Below are 14,114 nucleotides of genomic sequence, written 5' to 3'. Positions count from 1 at the left end.
TTAGGTCGACGTCACGATGAGAGGAAAGAATGCCTTCTCCACCGGAGAGGCATTGTAGCCTTCAGATACGTCTCCTTTCTGAACATCATTTACAACCTGCAAGGAGTAGATCAGTTTCAGTCCTTGTCCCGGGTCCGGTTGGTACCAGTACATAACATTGTAATCCAAATTCTGTTCACATTCCAGGGTCACATCTCATCAATCCTCTTTGAAAAGGCATTTTGGGCTCTGAGTGATTCCATCATCCATTGTGCCTATGGAAGAGAGAGAAACGCTCTGGAAACACCCTAAGAGGGTGCTTAATGCTGATGTCACAGAGCGAAGGTTATTTCGGGGGCTTGGTGCCTTTGGGACAGGAATTTGCTCCCTGAACCCAGGACTCACCTGCTCCCATGAAAGGACCACCCAGCAGAGCACATGGTTGCCCATAGTGGGCAGGGGGTCTCCTTGTAGCTCCAAGCACTTGCTGGAAGACAAATGAGGAAATAAACTCTGCTCTGGGATCCTGCTGTCTTAATATGCAGAATTTGTCAGAAGGTTAGACTAGATATTTGGAAGGGATCCTAGAGATATTCGAGATGGGTCCCTAATTTCGTGGATGAGGAGACTGAGAGGGGAGAACTGAATCACTTGCTCCCTGTTTGTGCCTCCCTCCTGAAACTCTGCTTTCAGTCTAGCCTCAGTGGGCTGGCACCCCCACATCCCAAGCAGAGTCTCCTCTGATTGGCCCACTGGATTTCATCTTCCTAGTGGTGCTCATGTCTGATTACCATGGGAGCACTGCAGACACTCTGGTCACACAGCAGGTAGCATTCATTTGTAATCCCATCCTCTCCCTGATGAAAGAGTGACACCTTGCATCTGTGCAGAGGTGTCTGTGGCAGCGATGGAAAGGCACCACTCAGGTCTGCTGCCAGGAGCCCAGTTGCTCTGGATCCTCCTCTGCATTCAGGCGCAGGCCCAGCTTTCATTCCAGCACCTTCTCTCTGGATGGTTTTACTTCCCTCTGTTGTTTTCATTCTCTTAGAGGTTTCCCTGCCTGTCTTCAATGCCTTTAGTGAATTTCCAATTGAGTTTATTTTTCCTTGGGTATCTTTTAATTTATTCTTCATTTCTTAGATCATTTTGTCTCTTTCATTTCTTTCATGAGGTCAACCATTTTTTTTTTTTCATTTCTCTCTGTGTTTACCATTTCTGTTGTTAATGTTTGAACTTCTGGCTATAGGTGGGTTATTCTATCTTCAGCTGCCTGCTTGAGTGTATTTAATTCTGTCTGGAGTGTAGACTTACATTTTCTTCTGACTTGTGATTGCTTTCTGGGGGGAGATGTTGAGAGGTGGGGGTTTTCTTCTACTCTATGGATTTTGATTTACTCTTGTTCATTTTGGTGATGTTGAGGTGTTTTACAAGATACCCAGCTTAATGGTATCCTTTCTGTTATTCAAGGTAAGTTGAGACACTTTAGGAAGTTTTGTTTGTTTTCATGGGGGTGTGTGTGGGGTTGTGAATCCTCTTGTTTTGCGATTCTCTTTTGTTTTGTAGGACTCTAAGTTTTCTCCTTTTTCTTCCTTTTTCCTTCAGTACCCAATTTCCAGAGGATCTTTCTTCTTTCCTTTTTGCCTTTTATTCTCCCTCAGAAGCTATACATTCCGAAGGCAATCCCCTTCAATCAGGTAACTGGAGCTTTAAAGGGAGTGAGTACACCTTGAAACCTCCTTCCTCAGGTCCTTCTGGAGTCTGATCAGGGGTGTCCTTTCTGGGTGGTCTCTCCAACAACCCTCAGGCCCAGACAGTGCCCCTCCTCAGTCCCCCTCCCAGTTTTTCTGCTCCAACTCCTCCTGATTGTGAGGAAAGGAGGGCTAGGGGTACATTTAATAATTTCAGAAAATCAAAAGGCAGAAATGACAGCAGAGTGAGGTGTTTTATACTGTGTTTTGCTGAGAGGACTTCCTTCCTAAGTGACTTTGCATTCATCTGCCTTTTGATTTTCTGAAGTTGTTTTACCGAAGCAAATGAGAATAAAGACTTTTCTGTAGGTGCTCCACATTTGTTGCATGATAAGAATAAAAAGAAATATTTACTGAGATAACAAAAGTTTGAGGCAATATGTTTCCAATGAATAATTTTGGGGGGCCAGACCTATCTCCTAATTCCAGACTGATTTGTCCAACTCTATTTCCACTCTCTCTGGGATATCCTATAGCAGGAGTTTTTAATCCTGGCTTCTATACACATCTCCGCAAAGGCGTTAGGCAAGGGATAAAGCTGGGATTATTCCAGAAAAAATAAGAGGCAGCATGGCGTGGTATAAAAAGCACAATGCTTTGAGCCAGATAAACCTGGGTTTGTATCCTCTATCTCTCTTTCTCTCTCAATCTTTTTTTTTTGAGTTTGAGAAAGAATAATGAACTCTTGGAATCTTGTTTTCTCATGTTCAACTGAAGATAATATTTCATTTGTTTGATTGCCTTGCTGATTAAATAAAATTATATATTAGAAGCATGCAATAGAGAACTTGATATCAAGTATGAAATAAAGGAAAGAGAAATATGTTAGTCAATAAAGATTTAACCTGACAGATTATGCCCAGTTTCTAAAAATCTTTAACATTTTCAGGTGATGGAGTATTAGATCCTATGCATGGGCTGGGATGTTCCATGATATTTCTACAGTCCTCCCCATCTCAATGCTCACCCCGCAGAATGCCTTATAGCTGATTCGTTCCCTAATCAAACAACATGTCCCCCCTCCAGCCTGTGCCTGTCTCTGGGGCGGGGCCTGGAGGGTGTCTGTGCATTGAGAGGATGTGACTCTTCATTGATGTGCATCAGGAGCTGGCACAGAAATACGCTGCTGAGTCTCCCAGCTCTGACAGCTGGTTCTTTAAGACGTTGGGTCACTCTCTGGGAAATACAACAGAAAAGTGTGTCATTGGAATTCCTGACTCGTCTATGACTTTTTCTTCCTGGAGACAAATCATGAATTTCAGACATTCCTCCAGGAGACGCCAATACCAGTAAACATGACTGTGTCCTGTCACTGGGCTGGATCTCAGTGTTGCCTCCCGTCCTCTCTCCATGACCAAGTGACTTGGGTTCTGGATGTGGCAGGTATTTGTGGGACTTCAGAAAAGATTGCATAAGACAGAGTCCTAATGGCAGAGGAAGAGAGTGCCTTATAATGAAGCAACCCACGGCAAGATCAAATATCTTTGAAGTCCCCTGTGTTCATTTAAAACTTCACATGAATTTTGCTTTTTATTCCATAATGCGATTTTTCGTTTTCATTTAAATGTCAATTCCTTTCACAAAATCTTAGGGCAACATGGAGGTCCAGGGCATATTTGAGACACAGCTACAGAGCCGCAGACAAAGCCCAGTGATGCTGCTCTATTAGCCCAGAACTCACCTGCCCCCAGGAGCCAGGTGATCATCCAGCAGAGGAGTCTGGTGCCCATGGCAGAGTTGGGCCCAAAGGGGAGCCCACAGGCAGGGCCCAGGAGGGGTGCTGACTGCCGAAGCTCAGGGATCCAGACCTTACCACTGCCTCCCATGAGGCGGGTCTTCCTGTGAGGTCACCATTTCCAGTGGACCCTGTTGTCTCTAGAACTGATCTTGCACATCAGTTGATGTGCAAGGATGGGACATCCTTTTTTCTTAACTGTAAGTACAAACTGGCTTAATATGTGTTAATGGGGGGAATAGTGTTGTGCAGGAAAGTTGAGAGATGAATGTCTTCGTTATTGGGCCTTAGTTTCTGAAACATAAATTTTTACCATTTCCTTCTCCACTTTTTCTTGTCTTTTGTTCCTTTATTTTCCTTTCATTGGCTCCTATCATCTTTCCTTTTTCTGTTGCTGAAGAGACATAGTGACCAGATGTGACATCTGAGTGACAGAGAAGTGGAGATCAGGATTGCTGGGAAAAACATTAGAGACAGGAAAAGATTTAGTTCAGTTTCCTTCTTTCCTCCTTCACCTCAGCTAAACAATGGTTTAATGCGTTTTGAGGAAATTTGTTTTATGGTTTATAATTCACTTTTCTCATCTTTTGTAATTCTACTTGAACTTTTGATATAAGTAATTAAAGAACAACCATTAAAAAACTATAAACTCTCCCTGTCAACTCATATCCCTGATTCTATTTATTTCTATTATTCTCTTTAATCATGGATAGGATACCTATGTTTGAGGAATCTTCCTTCATTACGTTCTGCTGTTCTTCTCACCTACTCTGCGGCATTGAACAAAAATTCTGAGAAAGCCTACTTTGTCCCAGGCATAGTGAAAGGAAGATACAAAGAAGAATAAGGCACCATCAAAGGTTAATTTCAGTTCAAATACAACACATACCAGAGAATAGGATACAGACATAGAGCACAAAAGAAAATATTACACTTAAAAAGAATTGTCCATTTATATCATGAAAAATTTGAAGGAAACTTTGTAGAAATTTATTTTCACAGTCCTAGTCCAAGGAGGACAGGACACAAATTTGGATCAGATTATGTTCAGTGCTTTGCCATATTCCCCTAAAATAAGACATGTTGGTGGCAGGCCGTGTCTCTGACAGTCAGCTGAATTGGAAAAGGCAAGTGTGGACGCAGCATCCATTCATGTGAACTGACACTGCAATCTTGTGAAGCTTAATGTAGAGGAGGGAAATCAATGACTGCTTGAGGTAGGGATGTGATCACTTTCTCACTATGTTTCATGCCAGAGCCTCAAATGCTCTTATCTTTTCCCTGCCCTTGGTGGAGGAAGTAGCGGGATATTTTTAAAGGATGTTCCTAGCTCTCTTCTTCAGGCTGACAATGCTGACAGAGTAGGGGGCTACAATTAAATTGTGTCCCTGGCATCAGTGGCAATGAACACAGTCTGAGGCAACCGACCTCAAGTGGAGTATTTAATCACCAGAAACAAAATGGATGTGGTCATCATGTAGATACAACATGGTGGCATGTGCTTTGCTGAATTAGCTCCCATCTTTTTCTGTTCAGTTCTACTTTGGTCAGGGGCAAGGTCTTGTTTCCACACCTTCATTTTCACATTTGGTGTATAAATCCTCACTCCCTGATTCTCCCTACACAACGTTTTTCATTCTCCTCTTTCACAGACTCTAATCCCTTCTGTTCTTGTTTTATTTTTTCTCTTCTTTGATCTCATATGCGTGGGATTTGATTTACCTTGACCCTTGGTTTATCACAGACAGGCATTGTTTGTTGGTGCATGGTGTTTATTTACTTAAAAATATAGTAGGTACTTGTAAAACATCTCTCTTCCTCATTAAACGATACTCAATATATAAATTTAGTTATATTCTTCTGTTACATTCCGTCTCCTACCACTGCCCATCACAGTCCCATATTAAACTCCATCCTGAATTTGAGTCATCATCATACCTTATCAATGTTTGCTGGTAAATGTTTGAGAACTAGCTCTCTGGAGGAAAAATAAAACAAGTCTTGATTTGATGTGTCTGCTGTTAACTATGGTGTACATATTTCCTCTATTGCTGATTTCAAGCTACCAACATGATGCCTTTGAAATTGGAGTTCAGAAAGATGTGTACAATTGGCTCTCATGGGCTAGTAAAAGCCAGTTCCAGCAACAACTCTTTCTTGCTTTCTTTCTAATATAATTTTGTCTAATGTATTTGTAGTCATGAAAATTATTTTTTCTATTTTCTTGTTTTTAGCTTTATAAAAAGTGCATCATGCTTTACATAATCTTATCAGGGTTAGTTTTTGCACTTGTTATTATATTGCTAGGATTCACCTACAACATTGCTTATCACTAGAGTTCATTCATTTTGACTGATGTGTATATAGTTTTCCAACATTTGAATATACCACTGTTTATTCTTTCATTCTCTTGTCAATGCATACATGGCTTGGTTCCATGACTTGCTACTGTGAATAGTGCTGCTTAGAACACTTTTGTGTACACATCTTCTGATGTGCATATGCAAGAGCTTCTCCTGATGTAAACCTAGGAGTGGAATTGCTGGGTCATGGAATACAGGATTGATCCACTACGTGAGATATTGTCAAACTGATTCCAAATCGTTTGTATCACTTAAGCTTCCACTAGCAATCCTGTGGCTCCATACCCTCTTGAACAGTTTATATTTCCTAGCTTTTTATATGGCTAATTAAGTGGATATAAACTTACAAATCATTGTGTCTTGCTGAACATTTTTCTGATCATCAGAAAAGTTAAATATGTCCTCATATGTATATCAGTCATAGATGTTTCTTCCATTAAATGCATATTAAAATCTTTTCCTTATTTTCTTATTGGGTCATGTAAGATTCAAGGTGAAGGTAAGTATTTGGTTTTTCCTAGGAAGAGGTTTTTCTGAAGGGCTTACTCTCACTGCTCCACTTATTATCTTCTGGCTTCTGACAGAACTCACTAGTTCTGTTGACAAGTCATATTGTCTGAAGTCTTCCTTATAGGATCCCTCTGCCTTCTCTTACCTCTGACAACTTTCTTGAGATCTAGTTCAACCAACATGTTCTCTATGAAGGTTTGCTATGCTCTGTACCCAGGTATGGAGGATGCACACCTTCCTTTGTACCTACCCTTACCCTGTTCATTCATCAATAAAAACACTGTACATAGCACATCAACGAATTCTTCCATGAGTGAACATCTCTGCTTGGCTGCCTTATGATTCTCTTTATCTTGATGATCTAGGATGGAGACAAGATGCTGTGGAATAGTCTTGGAGAGCCAAATGCCAAAGTCTATTACTTCTGCTTCTATAAACACACAGTGTTTTACAGAAGCATTTTGGGATCTACCCATAGGATTATGTGTATATTTATCAAAGAACGTATGTTTAACATATGGCAGGTTCTGGAAAAAATCCAAGTTTATAATTTTCATCCCAATAATGTTTCCATGTCATTTGGTCTCTTTAGACCCAGCTCCATTCTCTCTTGCTGGTTCTCAAACTCTACACCTTCTCCACACTCCACGTTCAGATATTTTCTCTTTCTCACTCTCTCTATCTCTTTCTCTTTATAGACACACACACACTCACAGATGTCTCAATCAGAGAAGCTGTGGTTTTCCTCTCTCCACACCTCCTTCCACAGGGCTCCGTGGGTTTGGTGGAGTGGGGAAGAGGGGCCTGTTGCAAAGGTTGTTGTTTGGGTCTCTGATCTCTGCCCAGCGCTGTGTCACTAGCACCACAGAAGTACAGGCTGCTGTCTGTGGGATGCGCACTCTTCACCTTCAGAGATGAATATGTTTGGTTGGGATGGCTGACGGGAAATTTTTCCTGTCTAAAACTTTGTTCATATGTGGGGTCAAAGCCCTGATTAGAAGTTGCAATCAGTGTGAGGCCCTGTTTCGGCAACTGACGATACCAACACACAGTTTGGGCCTCAAAGTCCATTGCACGGCACTCGATCTTCATGGAGGTTCCATTCTTACAGAGAGCCATACTTGGATGTTGAGAGACGAGAGCACCAAGCACAGAGCCTGCTGAAACAGAGGTCAAAGAGATGAAAGAGTCCAGCAGGACCAGTCAGACGTGACCACAGGCAGAGAACTCACAGCCTCGCTCCCTCACCTTTCTCACAGCTCCCAGAGAATCCTGTTTGTTTTGTGAAATCTCCCTCTCAGACTCCCTGAATCATAATCCCCCATCGCCCCTGCCTGATGACTTCTCACCTTACCCTTTACACTCCCAGAGGGCATGGATGTCCCCTCTCATTTTGATCAGCATAAAAAATCCCCAATCTCTAGCTACCACATCACTCATGCCAACACACACGCACACTCGCCCAAGCTACTGATATAATAAGGCTCTTACTGGGCCCCAGAAGCAGCAGAAGCTTCAGCATCTTCAGGGGTTGGCCTCACAGCACAGCCCTCTCAAAACAGTTATGACCCTGATCTTCTTTTTTCCTTTCTTCACCCTTAGAAAGATGGGTGACAGTTTACAGAATCCTGAGGATGCTCTAATCTGCCCCCTGGTGGTGATCTTTGCCAATGATACAAGATCTATTGCTCTTTCTCAGCGTCAAAGAACAATACATATATTGCTGAAAGGGACCTTAAAAATGTTCTAATTCAACTCCTAATTTTATAGAAGCTACACTGATACTTAGGTCATTGAAATGACTAGAATGAGTTTCTTAGCCTTATATAAGAAAAGAGGTGTATGTTTGTGTAGTAAATGGAATTGTAGTCAGTTCTTTACTTCTGTGCCTCAAAGTAACCAAGTGTAGTGCAGCCCTGACAGCTGGTTTTTCTTCTTTGTCATACAAGTACCTGACTTAAGCTTTGATTGCTGAGGCATCCAATTCAAAGAGACATCCACTTCAAAGATGTCTATTTCCAATAAACACAGTGCCAACCATAGGACTAGATAAAGAGCCAGGCCACCCCCCTCAGCCCTCCAGCTCAGGCTCCTTTGTTTTAAGATCTTGATTGGTTTTGATAACTGACCAGTTGGGCCACTTGTTTTTCTACTTCCCAAGCTTTAATTTCCTGCTCTTATGTTTTAAATTCACCAATATGGAGTGAGCCCAGGAAACTCTAGGCCCCTACCCTTGACCCCAATAAAAGTAGAACCTCAGGCCCCTGCATGCTTTCTCTACTTGAGACATCACTGTGTACCCCCAGCTGTGCTTCCTAACTTCTAGGACTTGTAAGTAATAAACTTTTTCCCCAAGGTGCTGAGGGCATCTTATAATCCTAATAAGAACCACAAGGGTCATTCCAGCCACAACATTGGTTATCAACAGGCTGAGACCAGCACACAACACCAAGACAACTCATGGTTGTTAATCACTAGAACTATGGGTGAGCATAAGGTATCCTAGGCTAGAGGATCAATGTTTCTTCATATTGATGATAAGGACACTTCCTCATCTTCTAAATGAGGAATTTATTTCACAACTGTCTCATGCCAGTTCTCTTCATATTGATGTACTTAATACTAAACATGGCTATTTTATTAGAGTCTAAATGTCTTTGTGTAAAGCACTGTGAAGGCTGTGAGGATAATTTATTTATAGCCATTTCACCATGATACAGGTCATAAGCTAAGTATTGGCCAAGGGAAACAGGTTCTAGGAGATATAGGAACTACTTCAGCTTTGAACATACTGGAATATTTGATTTAAAGCTTACTCTAGGAAACGCATAGCAATCTCAAAGAGGCTAAATATTTTTCTCCAAAGCATTATGATTTCATTTTTATAACAACCTCCCAGTTGTGCTTTCACTTAATATTTAGTTCTTTTTATCTGGAGTGGGCAACTAAGAAAGGTGGGATTAGGACTTGATCCCTCAAATTATGTTTGCACTACAGTGACATGGATTTTTATCATAGCAAGTATAATTATTGCATACTAAATATTACTCATACATAGGACTGATAAATGGATTGAAGGGCATCTGACATGTTCCTGTGGCTATACTTGTTTCATGGTTGATACACACCGCATTAGACTGGGGCCGCCTCATGCTATAGCTGTACTTTTCCTACAAGGAGTATGTGAATGTACCTTACAACGTATTACTTCTGGTATAACATTATGACATATGGGATGAAGTGGGTGGAAGCTTCTGGATCAGAATAAAACTTTTCTACTCCTTTTGAGGACCACAAGCCTCATGTGTATACTTGTGGTTTATATTGCTGTATCAACTTAACTAAGGAAGAGATGCATTTCCTTCTTCCTGGTATATTTCTTGATTAGAGTTGATCTCAAGAAAAATATTTGCAAGTGAAGGAGCTGTCACTATGCTCTGAAGTCATCATTGGTCCAAGGCAGTGAGGAATAGGATTAGAAGTACCAATTTATCATATTATGGTGGCTACTATTCAAAGATGGCACCCAGATGAAACACACTTTCCAGTATTCACATTCCTGTCAGTTCCTTCCTCTTGACTCTAGGCAGGCCTGTTGTGGTGCAAATGACTGTATGATTCTGCAAGATTGAAAAATAGCCTTGTAGATCCCACCTGAGTTTCCTGAATGCTGACTCTTGGGGAAGCCAGCCACTATGTAATAATGGTAACTACCCTGAAGCCGCTTTGCTGTGCGGAAACCCATCTAACACATTGAAGGGCTATGTGGAGAAAGAGAGACATGCCAGGCTGGTCCATAGCTGTTCCCACCACCCCAGGTGAGGGACCAGGTATGTGCATAAAGAAGCCATTTGGGTGTCAAGCCCAGGTGAGTCTTAAGACATCTCCAGGCTTGGTGGTTATTTGACTGTGACAATGTGAGAGACCCCCAAGTGGAGACTGCCCAGCTAAACCTGCTCAATCCACGGAACATGAGAGATAATATATTTCTATCTTAAGTCACTACATTTGGGGGTGGTTTTTATTATTGTTGTTGGTTTTCTAAGCTTTTAAGTGTGACTTCGAATACATATAATAGACTGCACAAATTTCAAGTGTACGGCTTGGTGAATTTTCACAAAAAAATACATTTATGTAACTACCACCCAGATCAAGACATAGGACATTTTCAGAACCCCAGAAATCTCTCCCATTCTTCCCTCCAAGTAAGTTAAAAATGCCCCCAACTAGCCACTGTTTTTCCATCATATAGTGTGTTGTCTTTTGCTGTCCTCTTTTCTTCAATATTATGTCTATGAGATTCATCCATCCATGATTTTACAAACAATATTTGATTTTTTGCTATATTTTATTCTATTATATAAATGTAGCACAGATTATTTATCCATTGCATTGTCGAGGGACATTTAAGTGTTTTCCAGTTTGAGGTCATCATGAACAAAGCATCTGTGATGGTGTGTTTTTCTCACATATCCTTTTCTATTTTCTTAAAATTCTGGAATATTTCTTGAGTTTCTACACAATTAACAAATTGGATTTCTCACTTCCCTAATTTACTGCTGACTGCTTCTAGTATATTTTTAAATTCAGGAATTACGTTTATTGTGCCCAAGAAATATTATCATTCTTTGATTATATTTCTCTATAAATTGTTCTTCTTAGTTAACATTTGCAATGGCTTCTCAAAAATTGCCTAGGAAACATTTAGTGATATTTTAACTTTTTAAATGTTTTGAGTTTCTTTTCATACAATAACTCTCTTACAGCTTGGTGATGGGAATGGGAGCCATTATGAAACGTCACAGCTTTTTAGAGTCACCACAAATCATAAATAGTAAATGGTTCAATAGTTTTAGAATGGATGTTTTAAAACAAGTAGGTGCATAGGCTTTGTTTTATAAATTCCTCAATTGGTGGAAGGAAATCTCTATCCCTTCTAGTTATACCCAAGATAGCAAAGTAGAAGAAGACTGTCTATCTCTTATGTCTTTGCTTTCATTTCCTTTCTCTCATTGGACAGATAGCCTCACCCATCCCATTGCCTCTGGAATGTGGCTTGCACACAGGGAGCAGAGAACTCCGTGGCTGTCTCCCCATTGACACAAAAGGCCATGACTGCATCATCCGGCCCAGGGGATGACTGACCTTAACGTACCTGGGAACATGGTCTGGACAGTCCATATGAAACATCTTAGATCCATCCCATCCCAATGGTTTCCTCACTATTATCAGAGAGCATTAGTTGCAATCAGAGCTTGGAATGCTCATCATGGCACAGTTCAGTGTTTTAAATCCTATTCAGAGGTTAGGATCTCTTTCCCATCTCTGTGTCTCAGTGTATTGGTCTCTGGGTGAGTCAGGCTTCTATAGAATATATGGGAGAAGAAAGCAAAGGCTAAACACAGAATCAGGAAGAAATCAAAATAAAATTCATGAAGTGAAGGCTTGTGTGATGGTCAGGGAGGGTCTTCCCACATTTTTCCAGAGCTTGCTTGTCCCAGGAGTCACAGGGCCACACAGGAGAACAGATTGGTTTTCTCAAATGCTCCCACGAATATTTAAAAATATATTTCATGCAGCTTTTTTAGTTGGATACAGTGTGAGTGTTAGTCCGAAAAATAGACTGTCATTCATTTCCAGGAACAGGCTCATGTGGTCAAATAAAAACTTGTAAACAAATCAGTCCCAAGAATTAACATCACTGGCCTTCTAATTCCAGACATAGGTGGCTGACCACAAAGGGAGAAAATACAGAGAAACAATAAGACCATTTGCAAAATAATACTGACCACCTGTCTGCTGAGTAGTCACGCAGATACTTCTCTCTATCCTGACTCTCCCCTCTACGTGCCAAGTGCATTTACAGGAGCCAACTAGGGATTTCTCTGTGGATACCCAAGGAAGGTCCACTACAAGTAGAAACTGAATTTTGTTCAATAACTTTGCTCCAATCATTCTTCCAAATTTTCTTTTCTTGCCATATTCCGGGGAGGGTGATCATCTTTATTCTTTGTATTGTTTCAGCACTCTCTCCTAACATAGCTCCCTAAGCCTGTATCATTCTAATGCTGCTTGTCCATCCTTTAAAATCCTACTCACCATTAGAGTTTCGTCTCCCATTTTGCCTTCTCTTTGAAGCCCTTCCTGATGTCATGAGAGAGAATTGGCTGTGTTATTTTTTATACTCCACTAACATCTCTGATTAAAGCACACGTGTGATATTAGATTACCGTATTTGTCTTCTACACATTTCTCTCCTCACTAGGCTTTTATTACCTTTCTGAAGAGAGATCATTGTGTGTTCATTTTTATTTTCCAGTGTTTGGTGAAACAGAAAAAAGTGCTGCTTTGTAAAATTAAACCTCCCTCTTCTTTCTTCCCCTCTTTCCATCCTCCCTTCCTCTTCCTTCTCCTCCTGTTCCTTTTCTTCCACTTCTTCTTTCTCTTTCCTCTTTCTCTTGCTCTCTATGAGATGGATAGATAGACAAATATAGATATAGGTACATATATATATGTCATGTTTAAAACCGACTTAGTGGGTCACTGAAGTGCCAGGCCATTCCACAAAGCGTGCTGATGGCAGCAGCTGCTTTGGAGGCCTGGTTGAGGTAGAAGAAAGCCAGTAAATCAGGATACTGAGTCCAGAAAGCCCTGCCACCTGGTGGGGAAGCCGGGCTTGGGACACATTTATGCACGGAGAGGAGGTGGCTGTGCTTCACTGTGTCTCTACTACTGGCACAGAGATACAGGGCTGTCTGCTTTTTTTTGGGTCAGTGTCACAGTGAGAGGAAAGAATGTCTTCTCCTCCTGAGAGGCCTTGTAGCCTTCAGATACGTCTCCTTTCTGAACATCATTTACAACCTGCGAGGGTAGATCAGTTTCAGTCCTTGTCCTGGGTCCTGTCGGTACCAGTACATAACATTGTAATCCAAATTCTGTTCACATTCCAGGGTCATATCTGATCATTTCTCTTTGAACAGACATTTTGGGATCTGAGTGATTCCACCATCCATTGTGCCTATGGAAGAGAGAGAAACACTCTGGAAACACCCTAAGAGGGTGCCTAATGCTGCAGTCACAGAGAAAAGGTTATTTCGGGGGCTTGGCACCTTTGGGACAGGAATTTGCTCCCTTACCCAGGACTCACCTGCTCCCAGGAGACAAAGGGCCACTCAACAGAGCATATCTTTCCTGTAGTGGTCAGGGGGTCTCCTTGTAACTCCAAACACTGGCTGGAAGACAAATGAGATATGAAATTCAGCTCTGGGGATTCTCCTGCCTTAATATGTGGAATTTGACAGAGGTCTAGACTAGATAGTTGGAAAGGATCCTGGAGATATTCGAGATGTCTCCCTAATTTTGTGGATGAGGAAACTAAGAACAGCGATCCGAATCACTTGCTTCCACCTTGTGCCTCCCTCCTGAAACTGCTTTCAGTCTGGCCTCAGTGGGCTGGCATCATCGCATCTCCAGGTCAGAGTCTCCTCTGATTGGCCTACTGGATTCCACCTTCCTAGTGATGGTCATGTCTGGTTACTGTGGGAGCACTGCAGACGCTCTGGTCACACAGAAGGTAGGATTCATTTGTAATCCCATCCACTCTCTGAGAAAAGAGTGACTCTAAGGTCTGTGCAGAGGTGTCTGTGGCAACGATGAAAAGATACCACTCAGATCTGCTGCCAGGAGCCCAGTTGCTCTGGATCCTCCTCTGCATTCAGGCCCAGGCCCTGCTTTCATTCCAGCAACTTCTCTCTGGATGGTTTTACTTCTCTCTGTCAT

At 41.6% G+C, this 14,114-nt stretch overlaps 1 gene segment (V, D, J or C); it reads right to left on the bottom strand.

The window, feature by feature from the left end:
• LOC131400291 (T cell receptor beta variable 20-1-like) lies at positions 1-7,910 on the bottom strand. The segment is given in 3 exon segments: positions 1-171; positions 7,050-7,495; positions 7,827-7,910. Coding segments are annotated over 3 exon segments (648 nt in total).
• Between the last annotated feature and the right edge of the window lie 6,204 nt (positions 7,911-14,114).

This window comes from Diceros bicornis, chromosome 3, assembly GCF_020826845.1.
Source record: "Diceros bicornis minor isolate mBicDic1 chromosome 3, mDicBic1.mat.cur, whole genome shotgun sequence".
NCBI lineage: Eukaryota > Metazoa > Chordata > Mammalia > Perissodactyla > Rhinocerotidae > Diceros > Diceros bicornis.
The sequence above is the reverse complement of the archived record's forward strand: the minus strand, read 5'-3'. Positions and strand labels throughout refer to the sequence as shown.